The sequence below is a fragment of the Rhinichthys klamathensis genome, unplaced genomic scaffold, assembly GCF_029890125.1.
Source record: "Rhinichthys klamathensis goyatoka isolate OS25496 unplaced genomic scaffold, OSU_Roscu_1.1 h1tg000048l_1, whole genome shotgun sequence".
Lineage (NCBI taxonomy): Eukaryota > Metazoa > Chordata > Actinopteri > Cypriniformes > Leuciscidae > Rhinichthys > Rhinichthys klamathensis.
The window spans coordinates 64,961-79,966 of NW_026606594.1; the positions used below are offsets into that span (position 1 = coordinate 64,961).

Genomic DNA, 15,006 nt, shown 5'->3' on the forward strand with positions numbered 1-15,006 from the left:
TCATCACATAAAATTGCAAATATCCTGCATATTCCATCGCCGCATAATCAAGGATTTTTGCCCGCAACAATCACAAAAAAACTCCGCATTTTTCTGGAAGGACTGACCTTTGGGTCACATCACCACACCATTTTGTCCCCCCCACTTTTATAATGGCTGCTACGCCCCTGCCTGTGACGGTGGAGAACTGGACAGAAGAGATAATAAAGAAAGCCAGAGGCAAAGGAAATGGCTAATGTGATCCATTCTTGATTAGACAGTAGTGAATTAAGTATTTTCATTACAGAGTTGCTGTCAGTACACCTGTTAATATGTTTGTTTTGGAATGTGTATGGCATCCTACCAGAATTCCCAGACCAAAGAGGAATTTCACTTTCAACATATAAAGTGGTGTAGAGAAAAGACTGGTAGCTATGGTAACCACGTTTCGATGGTCTGGTGTGTGTGTACGTGCAAGAGAGAGGCTGTTATTTAAGCTGCTGTTATCTCCAAAGACGGGGTTAAAAGCTCCAAAGCTCGATCCACACAACACTCATTCATAGTCCAATCACTGTTCCCTCTACATGATTTTCAATGGAACCAAATGAAGTCCCATCTCTTCCTCTCTTCTTTTGTGTTTAGAATTTTTCAGCTTGAGACTTTGATATATTTGGGTGCAAATCAAAGTTAGGAACAGCCTGCGTTACTGTGAGATTAAGCAGATTTACTTGCAGTTTGTTGTGTTATAAGGCAGCTGAAGCATTGGTGTATTACTGATCTTTTTAAATTCACAGAAACTCATTAAAATTGTATTTTATTTCCATGTATAATCCATTGAAGTTCAGTGAAAGCAATCTGATTTAAAAACACTTGAGAGTGAATCTCACAAAACGAATAAAAAAACATAAGTTTTATTTGGCATTAAAAAAGTTTTTTTCTTCTTTTTTCATTCTAATATTATTCATAATTCACAATTCTCAATTGGAATTCTCATTAGATTCTCATTACTGCAATTTAAATGTTCTTCTTTTTTTTACAGTATTACAATGATTTAAATTTGTGAAGAAATTACTTTTCAACACCATTTATTTTATTTTATTTCTTTATTTTTTTATTTTTAGTACAAATGACCCAAGTGAAAAAATATGCCTTTGTCTGGTTGCATGAGATTCACTCTTAAAATGTAAAACATACACTTACAAAAGAAGTACTTGTGTACATTAGTGGAATCAGATGGTAAAACCATGGTAATTTGGTATGTATGTTGGTACTGTATGATTATGATTACTGTATTTATATGCCATATTCATATAGGTGCTAGAAAGAATGTCATTTATCATAGAAAAAGAAGAAAAAAATAGCATGGTAATACAATTGTACGTTCGTGTCAGTAATGTACAATCCACGGAAATCTAATCAAAGTAATCTGATTTATATACACTTACATTGTAAAGCATTTTGAGTCTGCGCCCTGAGCTTTGCAACAGGAAGTTGTCATTATTGGACTGATAGTCAGTGCATTTTAAACGATGTTACATTTGTGCAATGTCATGATCTAAAAGGCTTGATATATGTAGATCTGTGGACATGATGTATTTGTATTGGATTAAATATGTTTATATATATATAATTCTGTGAGCCATGTTGATTCTCTGCAAAACATCACTGCATTTACAAAGAACAAGAGGGTGTCTGGCAACAACAAAGTATTTGAAATCCCACAAAATCAATTTAGGAGCCAATTTTCTGCCTGAGTGCATCGCAGCATTGCTTGGGATTTTTAGTATGCGGTGGTTGCAGAGTAAAGATTTGGTTGGAGCACTATCTATTTCTCACGTGTTTATCATTTTTCTTTCCTACAATCCCTTTCCTCTTATGTTAATATTTGATTATTGCCGCAGTCATACAATTTTTTACAATTTTCACAACACCAACTTCGTATTGATTCTAGGGTGTAGTTTTATCAGTCTAACAGATCTGTCCACTGTGTGGTCTGTTTCTCTGGCACAGAGTCGGTGAAGGGCATCCCTCTGCCAGGCAGCATGAACGGCAGTGGCTCGGTGCCCTCAAGCACCAGCGGGCAGCAGCTGGCCTCTGCCATCCCCTCTCCCACAGCTGGAAAGTCCTGGCGCAGCAAATCCATGAACATAAAGCACAGTGCCACCTCGTCCATGCTGGCCACCAAGCCGCCTAGCCCAACCGCTTCCCCGACTCCTCCCTTATCATCTGATCGCCTCCGGCCCCCAATCACAGATGCCTCCAAATCAGCCCCCGGCAACCAGCGCTCCATGTTGGAGAAGTTCCGGCTCATCAACCCTCGCTCCGCATCCAGAACCTCGCCCTCGGTGGCCGAAATGTCTCTTCAGGAGGAGGACGACTTGTCAGAGTTTGGAGATGAGGGGACCTGCAGTCCCACACCACCCTGTGGGATCTCAAAACATCAGGGGAAGACCTCCGCATCCTCCTTTGCACCCCCAAACAAGACCAACAACTGTAAGAACCACAACAATAAGTCCTTGCCGCAGCCCAAAGACAAAGAAGAGAAGAACAAGACAAAGAGCAAAGCCAGCACACCACCCAAAGAGGAGCCCGTAATAGTGGAGCCCTCTAAGAAAGGCTCAAAGATCGCCAGCTTCATCCCCAAAGGAAGCAAAACATCTGCAGCCTCTGTGAAGAAAGAAAGTGCAATCCCCGCCTCCAGCGGCATCCCCAAGTCTGGTCTGAAGGCTCCAGCGGCGACCACCAAGCTTGCAGCATCTCAGCCTAGTGTACCTGCTACAAGTGAGAAGACCAAACATAGTAAAGGCAGTCAGTCTATATACATGCAGAAATCTTTGGGAGGTTTGGAGAATCGTAAGACCAGCATGGTGTCATCAACCAGTACCTCAGCACTTTCTGGATCCGCCACTTCAGGGCTGGGTGGTGGAGGAGCACTAGGAGGCAATGGGGTAGTACAACTTCCCCAGCAGCAGCAATACAACCATCCCAACACAGCAACCGTCGCCCCCTTCATGTATCGGTGAGTGATTCTCAAACACAGTTGGACATGATTGTTGCATTTTCAAATGTCTTGCTTTGCATATTGTGAATGATGGTTGCCGAAGTTGTGGGTACCTGCTTAATTATTAAGGATCTGGATCTGTCCTGTTCAGTCACAGAAGAGTCCACCTCTGTCATATTACATTCACCTTTATACCCCTAGTGAATTAATTAAGAGCAGGTGGACTTTGCTTGTGATCAGTGTACTTTGTCAAATTTTGGATAAAATTAGACACAAATCCCTCAGTAGAGAAAACAGATGCCAACTGGTCATTTTTCAAACTTTCTATGTCCTCATCATAGACCCTGCTGGCTTCTAGTCCTGGCAGGGCTACTGGGGTCTATATATCCAATGACGCTTAGAGACATTAAAGTGTAAGGCTCAGATAAACAGACAGATCTGGGTTCCTTGGTTCTATTCTGGGTTGTAAAATCATTATCATTATCCATGAGACAGCAGGACCATGTCTCTGTAATTACCCTCAATAGACAGGCAAAGATGAAACCCTCATCCCCAGGAGGTCCAGAATAATTACCTCATCTTTTACTCATTCTGCACACTGATAACCAGTTGAGTGGCTTTTGCCAAATGTAACAGGTACTATTCGTAATCACTAGTTGTTCACAAGATACACCATAAACTATATACAAAGTACAGAAAAATCCAGTTTTTGTTTAGATGTGGAAATGAATATCTGCATGAAAGATCTGAATCTTATAGAGTTGGCCTGGTGGGAAATGCACATGTTCCGACATGTTGCACAGTGGTGTTTCTGTGCAGGCAACCCGGGTTTTAGTCATTTTCAAATCAATCATTTCTTCACTCTCCTGTCAGAGATAAAGGCAGAAAGAGAAATCTGGAGGATGTCTTGTTAAATCTGACTGTGGGGGGTGATGTTAACAGGATGGATCTCTTTTCATTATAGATTGTCTAGACAAGATTCCTGTTTTGACCAGACGGGGTGAGACCCCTCTTACACACATAGGCTAACAGAGCAACATAAAGCATTAGTAATTACAGACAAATATATGTTGAACTAATCATCTATATATATATATACAGTTTATCAAACCAGCTTTTAAACTCACAAACAAACACACACACACACCCACTGATCATCTGTCCATTGCATCACATATCCAATCGCGCAAAGCTTTGAGTGGGTAAACGTCTCATCTCGACAGTATTAATAGCCCGAGTGGGAACCGCTGAGAAGTTTGCCAGACCGCCTCGTTTGAGGGGCGTGGCTTCCCTCAGTCCTCACCAAGAGACCGGTGACATCACAAATGATGACTAATGAGGGTGAATAGGTTAGAGTGGAGGAAGAGGAAGTGGGAACAGAAAAGAGAATAATATGTGATTGATGGGCAGAGGGCATTCATAACAGTTTGAGTCAGCTTGTTAAAAAGACAAAGAGAGTGTTAATGGTCCTATGACATGGAAGACTGACATGGAAGACAAAGATGAGAGTGTTAAAAGCGAGGGAGGAAGAGTATTGTCCTTGAGCGATTGTGTATGTTCAGTAACGTTTAATCCTTCTCTTGATAAAGAGCTCTCAAACCTGATGACCCCCGTCTGACATCACATGCCTGCACAAACTGAACCTTTAGAGCTCAACGGCTCTCATAAAAACACACTCACCACCTTACCGGTTCATTATTCACAGGAAGATGATGGCGTTTTCTTAAAGCTGTGTTTGGCATTCTCAGTGTCGTCTCATAAGGATTATAACCTAAAGTCTTAATGGAATTTTAAACTGAAGCCTTTATCACACACCACCACTGCAGATCTTCCTCTCGAGAGCTTTGCTTGGCACTGTAAAACCTGCAGGGCTGCGACAGCACTCAATGGTGCTGCGAGATGGTACACTGCATTTTGAATGGGTCCACATATTGAGCATGTTCTTTAAAACTACACTTACATAGGGTCAAACTTTTTGACATGTTTGGCAAAGGTGGGTCAGTTGATGTAGTTGCATTACCAGCCTCAAAACTGCAATTTTGTGTACGTGTAAATATTCATACACTAAGCAGGTTGGTAAGATTTGTTTATGTTTTTAAAAGAAGTCTCTGAACAAGGCAAAATTTATTTGATTAAAGGTACTGTAAAACAGAGGGGTTTTTTTTTCCACTGGCATGGAGAACAGTGCCTTATTGCCTCTCTTCCCATCAACATTTTAAGCTTCAGTGATGTTGCCCCCTCCCCCCGTCAACAATCCAGTCAAACCCTAGAAATGACTTATTTCAGGTTGGGATGTCTGTGTTGCATGAAAACTATATTAAAAAGATGAAATGATGTGTCTGATGCCCATAAAATCTCTGTATGTGTCCTTACCCGACCTTCTGTTGAAACTGTCTGTTCATTCAGTTCACCTAACTGACAGTTTAAGCCCTCTTCCTTTCTGCATCATTTGCTTATTTGCATTCTCAGGCAGAGTTTGTGTGCACGTGGGTGAGTGTTTGTTGTCACAGGTAATTCAGCGTCTCAATGGCATGAGTGTGGAACACGTGGTGAAACTAACAGTGTGACATGCCACTGAAATATTTGGCTGGTGAATTGGATGTGTGTGACTGTGTGTGTGTGTGTGAGAGAGAGAGAGAGAGAGAGAGAGAGAGAGAGAGAGAGAGAGAGAGAGAGAGAGAGAGAGAGAGAGAGAGAGAGAGAGAGAGAGAGAGAGAGAGAGAGAGAGAGAGAGAGAGAGAGAAGGGAATGTTTATCTGGGCGAGTGCAGGTATCCTCGGACAACTTTGTTGTAGATGTGGTTGTTATGCATATATACAGTCATAGAGGTTCTCCCAGTCTGTTTCAACTGTTCCAGTCTGAACAACGTCGTATGTGCATGTTTTTGTCAGGTTTTGCTATATTTTTGGGTACCAGGTGTGTCCCCACAATGACAGTCAAACCTAAGAAAAATCCCACGAGGAAGATGGCTACATAAAGTCACTAACTATTGTTAGGATGATATGCAGGCAAACTAAAAATATGATCTTCTCTGTGTAAAATAATAATTAATATGCTATTTTTTTTACCTTTTGCTTCACTCAGGACGTATTCAGAGAATGACTGCACTACCGTGGTCCCCACTGAACCGTGTCTCAGTCCCACAAAAGACCTGGTCTACAGCAAGACTGCCAAACAGTGCCTGGAGGAGATCTCAGGTAGGATGAGTGCCGCCACATGTGCACATACACACCTATACACAGTCAAACACACATACACTCACACAGGCACAGATTCTCTCTGCAGGCCTCTAGTTCCATGTTGCTATCGCAGCAAGAAAAAGGTCAGATATGACAGGTGGACAAAGGCCGGCCTGGTTTGGGAGGCCAAGCAGCAGAATGTGTTGTTTATTTGTGCTTCTGTGTATTTCTCCATGTGTGGGACTATGATGTGACAGCTGATAGCTGAAGATGTGCATGGGGCTCAGGCTCTGCTCGCACACATATTTTAACAGCCAGTCTGTGAGAAATAAATGCAAATTGTCCCCAAATGCTGCATTTACCTGCACTGCAGTTACTGGAAATGGAGGGTGCACTATGACATACGTTCCTAGTTGTTCATTTCCTGTGTGAATATTTATCACAGCCACTGTTGTTATAGCTCTCTGCAAACGCTTGGGTTTATTTCATTAATTCTGTACGAGATAAGATTTAATCGGTTTGCGATCTGGCCGCATTTGTGCATCCCTGAGGTTCCCTGTTGTTATTTTGATACATTTTGTTGTAATTAACCATCTAAAAAAGCTACAAACCCAAAATCTTTTCTCAAACCAGCCCACTCTTCTTTAATGAGATATAAATTAGTGCTCCAGCTTGCACAAAAATGCCTGGAATGTCAAATTAAAGTGAATAAACTGCCGACGAACACATAAGCACAAAGTGGTCAGTCGTTGTATGTCAATACGAATGCAGGCCTGCTTTGGTCATTTTGAAGGTGAGGGACATTGTTGTTTGCAAATGGATCTTGAAGCAGCAATAACATTATGACTCATGGTCAGACATTTACTGGATGTTTTTGCCCTGCATTGGGAGAGTTTGGGACAGTTAATGGCTGATGAGACTTAGGAAAGCATAAAATTGTTATTGTACCCTGAGCTGTTGAAAACAAATGAAGGAAATAAATACAAATTCTAAATGGTACAGCTAGATTGTAAATCCAAAGTATATACAATAATTTAAGATGATTAGACTTTATCTCAGATCCATGTCTCAAACTGTGCTCTGATTTGCCAAAATGCTAAAATATAAAGTCAGAATTTGTATTATGAACTCCAATGTTTCGCTTTTATTATATTCCAATAGTATGCACGGGATGATACTTATTTTAAACAGAAATTAGAACTCTTGAGCATGTGAGACAAAAAGCATTTTTCCTCTTGGATAGCATGTCTTCAGGCTTTTTGTTCTACATCTGGGCATGCTTGAAATGCTGTGGTTTGTCCAGTGATGCGTCAGGGAAACCCTCACATGGACTACTTATAGATGTGAACCTCAGAACTCACTTCCTGTTAAAGTGCATTGTGGGTTCCACCCTGTTGTAAAATTTGTTTTACTCCATGAAAGGAGAAGAACAAAATCTATGCATGCACCTGCTTTGTTTTTGCACATTTAGATGTCTTGGTTTGGTGGTATGCACTGCAGATAGTTGGTAAAGTTTATACCACTGTTTGATTAAAAAAAAGAAAGAAGAAAAAAATGACTTCCTTACATTTGTTGAATTATCCGGAATCTAGTTATGGTAACTATCTCTGTTGGTTAATTCTGAAACATCAGGCACTCTCTTTTGTTAATATAGCTTGTCCATAAACGGATTAAAATAAATGGTAACACTTTACAATAAGGTTCATTAGTTAATGTATTAACTAACATTAACTAACCATGAGCAATACATTTGTTAGTGTATTTGTTAAACTTTGTTAATGTTAGTTAATAAAGTATTCGTAAATGTTGAAATTAACATTAACAAAGATTAATAAATGCTGTATAAGTGCAGTTCATTATTAGTTCATGCTAACTAATGTAGTTAACTAATGTTAACTATTGAACCTTATTGTAAAGTGTTACCAAATAAATAATAAATAAATATATATACATTAATAATATCATATCATATATAATAATACAGACAATTGTCTATATGAAATATTTAATTCATAAATGTATTATTATATTATATTATCTGTCTTACATCATTATAAAATCATGCTAGTCATTTTTTAAGTATGATTTGAATTTTTGAATGCATAATAAGAATTTTTTGATGAAAGATATTAATTTTAATGTTATTTAATAATTTAGCTTTTTATTTTGGGACCTGACCTAAAAAGGTTGAAAATCTCTGTTTTGGGATATTTTATGGTCTTAGTTCAGCTTTTTTTGTATGATTTCCTTTCCTTTTCCAGTTGAGCTGTGTGCTGCAGCATTTCCAAATGCATCATCTTAACACCCTTCGCCAGTATGAAGGGAGAGAAATCACAGTGTTACAAGCCAGTTTTGTCTTGCGCTATTCCCACAACACACACACACACACATACACACAAATACCTGTGCTGACTCGGTAGCTAACAGCAACAGGAAACCAGCCATCATTGCTGCAAAGAGAAACACAGTGAGAGGAAAGGAGGAGATAGATAAAGAGAATGAAGCAGCTCACAGCATGTTAAAAGGAGCAGGCGGACCCTGAGCTCGCATCTCGTAGCGCGCACACACACTCAGTCTCTGCTCCTGTCCCTTGGAGCGAGCCACATGCGCTCACTCCAGCCGGTAATTAATAGACAGAGTGTGTGAAGAGTCCTCGGTTGCTGGGAGAGAAACAGGAAGAGAGGGAAACGCAGTGAAGGATATGTATCACAATTTAACCGTAATCTGGTGCAGATCTGCTTCCCGCGAGCCTCCGTGCTGCATTGAAGGAAAGAAGTGATAGAAGAGGAAGAGAGGAGGAAGACAAGGAGGAGTGTGCTCTCAGCACGTGCACCTGGATGCTGGTTATTGGCTGCGGCGAGCGAGCGTGTGTGTGGGCAGGATGATATTTGAAGCTCCCTGGTGCAAGGGGCAGTTTTGCGACTGAGCTTGTGTGCCAGCTGCCACCTGAGGCACGCAGATCATGTGAGTCGGAACAAACTTCAAGATAAGGTAGAACAAGTGCGAGGGATCCTAAAGAACGTGTGAAAATATGAAGCGGGGAGCTGACTTTTCTGTGTTCCAGGGCGGCAGCCCACCTCGCAAGTCACCGCAGTCTCTCCCAGACAATCTAAACCTCCGCAAGCAACGTTCTCTCGGCAACCTCGTGCTGCTTAGTGATGGGGAGCAGAGGGTTTACACCTTTGAGCTGGACGAACCGCCATGCCCACCTTCATCAGCATCCGGGATGTCGTCTTCATCACCCTCGCCCCAACACGGCCGATCCAGCGCTCGTAGACACCCCGAAAGCAGCACCCGAGCTCGGTCGCTCTCGCTGTCCCTCACCAAGATGCTCTCCCAGTCCGAACACTCCCTTATACCTGTGCCCTGGGGTCGTAAGTCCAGCCGGATGGCACCTGCGCATCCACACCAGCGGCCCGAGTTGGTGGACAAAGCGGGCAGCAGTAGAAGATCAGATGAGGACACCCGGGCAGGTCCAGCGGGCTCTGGGGGAGACTGGGAGCTTGAGAGTGCCAGAGACGAGCAGGCACAGCTGGATAAAGAGGTTATACTCACTATGCTGGGAGACCTGGAGCAGGTTTTAAACCCGCAGACACGCCGTAAGTGCCGTGCCGTATAGCTACTCAGTCACTCAAACTCATCCGTAACATACTGTAACAGTCTTTGTGCCTTGCTTGTGCAATGCTGTAGTAATGGTCATATTTATCCCTGTACTCCGGGTCGAGCGCGTGTGTAACTGCATTAGAAACGGTTGTTGGGGATGTCAGGGTGAATTATGGTTCTCTGATTGTGCTATAGGAGAACATTTAGAAGCCAGACTCACCTGCCAGCTATGGAAGCATTGCCATGCTGTCTGCTGCTCTGATCAATAGCTCTATTTACCCTCCCGTCGGTGTGATCCATGCTTTTATTCCTCACCCATCTAATGTTAACCGCCAACCACAGGGCTGTTTGTTCGCAAGCCCACCACCTCATCTTATTGAAGTAATTCAGTTCCCTGTAGTTCAGTGTGATCGCAGCATTCTTTCACACAGCATTTGAGTTAACTGAGGAAATGTTTTAGAGGGGCTATTTCTTACTTGTTTTAGTGGTCACTGTTACTAGTGCTAATTCTTAAAGGGATTGTCCACATGAAATGACAAATTCTGTCTGAAAATCATTTACTTGACCTTATGTCATTCCAAACCTATGCACATTTCTTTCTTCTGTGAAACAGAAAATAGATATTTTGAGAAAAATTGTTCTTTTTTGGCCATAGATTAAAAGTCAGTAGAGTCCAATGTTGTTTGGACCCCAACAGTCTTCATAATATCTTCAAAAGATGTATGTAATATGTAATGTATGTGGTTATGGTCATATTATGGTCATACCCTGTGCTCGGGGTCAGATTGCTTAGAAAAGTAATAGCACACCTTACATAAAGAAAATAAAAGTAATTAAAAAAAAAAAAAAATATATATATATAGGCTATATATATATATATATATATATATATATTATTATTATTTTTTTTGTAAGGTGCGCTATTACTTTTCTAAGCAATCTGTCAATTCTGTTGACTACTGCTTTTAGCCTTGTGGACGATGATATGCATCCCATAAAATGATACTGTTATTATTGGCTAACATCATTGCATAGGAAACGGTATCAACGCCCACTCGAGTAAGTCTTTTTCAAAAAATAATTTAAAGACAAAGCATTATAAAATCATTTACTTACTGTTTGTGATGCAGCTGCTGTCCGTTTCTTTCAAGTTTCTTTGCAAAGTCTCCATTAAGCCCCGTACACACCGGGACGAATATCGGCGCGCGTTATTCGTCAGCGTTTTTCAACGCGTTTTTTGTGTTTACACCCAAGCGATTTTCGCTGACGATGAGCCGAGTGAACATGCAAATTCATTCCCTGACATTAGATGGTGCTTCATGTAAAACAGAAATAGTCCTATTTTGTAGTCGCTGTCGCGTTTGTCATAGTTCTTCATGTTCAGACACCAACGAGACCAGCAGCTCTACATTCATCTTGCCTCGCATCTTCCTCGTCTTATTTCTTCCCGGCAGTGTAGATAGATATCCATAATAAAGGCCATATTTGGCCAGCAGCGCGGACGAGACATCTACCCTTTATTATGGATATCTATGGTGTAGACGCTGGCGCATCTTCTTCGCCGTTACGTATGTGTGCTCAGCAAGACTGTTTTGTGTTTGAGCGCCTCCAAGTTGTGTTTTACTGTAACTTCAGAAGCTCCAGACACGTGAGCAAAAGTGCCAATCTCATTGGTCGGATAGTTTTTGACACGGCGCGTCAAACCAAAAAAACGAACCCGAGGTGTTTTTAAAAAAAATGACGCTTTTACGCGTGCCGTTTTTCGCGTTGGTGTGCACACTCACATTGGCGCCCTTTGTTTAGTCACGAGGCGTTAAACGTCGGCAAATATCGCGCGTGAAATTCGTCCCGGTGTGAACAGGCCTTTACAATGTGCCTCGCTGACAAAACAAAATGCTCCAAACAAACATATAATCCTTCAACGCGATCCGGGACGCCTTTAAAATACACCATCCAGTTGTTTCCGAGGTTAAGATACTTCTGAAGTCTGTACAGAGACACAAATGAGCTGTTTAAACTGGACGTGTCAAATCGAATAAATAAAGCAATAAATAAATGCTTTGTTTATAATGAGGAGGTCGTTTTAAGCTATGAAACTTGCAGGATGTTTTAATGGTACAAAGAGCTCTTACTGTACTGTATATGTCAAAAGTGTTTTCTTTTGGCAAATTTGATTTCTCATGTCATGGTGCCTTTAAGCAGGTTTTTGCTACTGTATCTTTAACACTACAGTATATTTAATTGGCTAAACTCTTTGCTATTAGGGCACAGAAATCTGCTGTGTCACCCTGTTTGCCTTGAAATGAGTGATACGGTGCAACGCAGCTCTGAATTATTATGCAAAACACAAGCAGCACAATGCAATCTGCAAAGATTCCAGTTTGTAGCTGTAGACTCTGAGGTTAGCTTTCACACTGGCACAATGAGGTTAAATCAAAGCAAATTCTCAGCTAACATCTGATCAGACAGAGCCAACGGTGTGTCCTCACACCCTCCTTTGCTGCTGACAGGCTCAAATGGTGCTTACAGAAATGTGTCTGCTCGCCCAGAGGGCAACAAGTGCAGTTACAGTATACCACCCAGAGCCCTCTTGATCATCAAATACCCGAGTCAGAAGCTCTTGTATTGTTTGTTCATTTCCAAGATTCGCATGCATTGAGAATGCACCGTGCACCTATATGCTATACTGTATGTGTGTGGGTGTTAAATTGCCCTTTGCTCTATATGTGAGGTAGTGCAGGAAAGAGAAATTACTTTATTTGCCTTACACAGTTTGGCTGAATGGTCCATTACAATGCTATAAAATAAGCCTTCTGGGTAATAGAGGGCCTGATACATTCACAGTGGCTCTGTATGTGTTTGTGCTCCAGGACTATGCCTCTCTGGGCTGTAGGGATCAGGATGGTTGACTAGTTTAATTAGTGAGGTTTAGTGTTCTTTTTTTCTGTTTAGTTGTTTGAGAGTTATTATTTGAAGTGGTGTGCTTTAAAGGGATGAACTTTGAGATGCACCCTTTCAAAGAGGATTTTAGCATGGTACTGTAACAAGAATGTCAACACGGTAATCTGTCTCAGAAATGTTGCGTCTCTCAAAGTCATTCCCTTTACATCATTACCGCCACATTCATCTTTTGTAACAAATCAAACTGTCAGCTGCAAGGAATATAGTTTTGAACAAAATTACAGATATTTTTTGGAATGTTGGTCTATGTGCACATTACATAGATGTCTTGCAGCGTTTTGCACCGTGAACTTTTAGTTTTTAAGATGCCATATCAAAAACAGTTTGACTTTTTAAAAATGCATCTCAAAACCCTTCAATTCTTTTAAAACTGTTTTTTGACATAGTAATGGAACCAATGCAAACATGTGCTCCATTGCTCAAGACCAGCTTGTCATCTTTTTCATTTATGAAAATATGTTGGTTTGCACGCAGTGTCGGATCTTTACATCCATGGAAATCTCGTCAGTTCTTTCCTGTGGCAGAATATGCATCTTTTCATATCGCTCGAAGTTTGCACTCTGGCTCTGCATTGATGGTCAGTCATGACTCCCTCATTATGTGGTTGTGCTTCTCGTCATGTCTTCAGTCCTCTCGGACAGAACTTCCACATGACTTTTGAGTCAGGCTCACTTACATAATTGCTTCTGTTTGTCAGATGGTTTGCCTACCAAACAATATTGATTTGACAATATCTATGTATAAGAGTCCAGCTCTCTAAGCAGCAACACAGACATGCTAAAACAAAATATGAAGTGGCATTTAATAATACAGGAGAGAAATAAGGTTTGACCTGGAGGTGTTTGACAAGTGAGAAGGGCTGTTGAAAATAGTTCTGGGTGTAAATCTTAATGCGATTTGTTCCATTATGGTTCACATGGGAAATCACCTTTTATATTTCTTGTTTTTTGCTAAATGCTTTTCCAGACACTGTGAAAGTAATACAGTACAATCAGTTTTGCTTTAAAGCTCATTTTAAATGCTCACATAATGACAGTTTTTCTGCAACTTCAACACATGGTCAAAGTAAATTCACACTAAAGATCAGTGCACCATATACTGTATGATAGCAGATTCTTTTATTATTATTTAGTGATATAAGTTTTATTAGTGTTTCATATCATAGATCATGCCATTGACACAGTATTTTACAGGCAGGGTGTGATAAGACCAGACGTGACTGGATCAAATAAGCAGGTCTCTGATGTGATGTGGGAGTCATGCAGACCTGCTGTTAGACCTCCTACTGCCATCATCAGCTTGTATGAGTGTCTCTTTGAGTGTCTTTGTTCAATGAGTTTAATGCAGTGGAAAAGAAGCACTTAACTGAACCTCTGCAGATCCAGAGTCGGAGTTCTAGTGGTGTTGTGGCCTTGAACAAATGAAAAATATTTCAAGTTTTCTTTCTTGTAAAGTGCATGAATGCCTTTGATGTATTTTCCTGGCTTCATAGTGATGTCTTTGCAATTTAACATTTATTGATTTATTATTATTATTTTTAAAAATGTAGCATGATAAACATAATGTCCAGCAGTTGAGAAAATGGAAAAAATATAGATATGCTTTGTTGACATTAGTGGGGAAAACCCTTATTAACCCTTTGTTTAAACAGTCTCGCTGGAGTCTCTTAGTAGATTTTTAAATGAATCTGTTGAGTAAATAATTCAATGACGCATTCACAACACACGAAAATACACTCTTTGGTCAATAACAATAATGCTGTAACCTGCAGAAAATGTTCACTGAATGAATCAGTGAATGAATCTGAAAGAATCTTTTTTGGGGAACAGATTAAAATCATTTAAACCACTGAGACAATTTAAAATGTGCACCTCTATTGAGTTCATACCTAATTTTCTTCACTTCTGTCCAGAAAATGAGGATGAAAATATGTGCAGTAAAATGACTTGGTCTGTTCGAATTTGACAGATTTCTGCTTTATAGGTAAATCATGCTCCAGCCAAACTTTGAGCCTGGCTTAGGGGTTAAGAAGAGGTGTCATAGCGCATGGATTACTCTGTGCTCCGCGGAAAAGTGATGACCGTGAAATCTGTCCCTTTATCCCATCAGCTGCACAGCAAGCTGTAGCTTCAGCATCTAAGTTGACATGCAAGAGCAGACAGCCTCCTCTCACTAACCGCTGGCCACAGCATGTTTGACTGGTTCATATGCCGAGTCTGTTTTGCCTTCCAGACTATTTACTAGCAAGCGTCTGTAACAGGGTAACCAATGTTTTCTTTTCTT

At 40.8% G+C, this 15,006-nt stretch overlaps 1 protein-coding gene across 15 annotated transcripts in view; it reads left to right on the plus strand.

Annotated features, from left to right (window-relative positions):
• Window positions 1-15,006, plus strand: part of nav3 (neuron navigator 3) — a 111,153-nt gene that overhangs the window by 37,239 nt on the left and 58,908 nt on the right. For 12 of the 15 annotated variants that reach the window (XM_056247437.1, XM_056247432.1, XM_056247434.1 and 9 more), the window contains 2 exons: window positions 1,990-2,998; window positions 6,065-6,177. In XM_056247437.1, the coding sequence (XP_056103412.1) occupies window positions 1,990-2,998; window positions 6,065-6,177 (1,122 nt within the window). Of the gene's footprint in view, window positions 1-1,989; window positions 2,999-6,064; window positions 6,178-8,634; window positions 9,759-15,006 lie in introns of those variants that run through there. The other 3 variants (XM_056247442.1, XM_056247445.1, XM_056247444.1) reach the window with 1 other exon arrangement.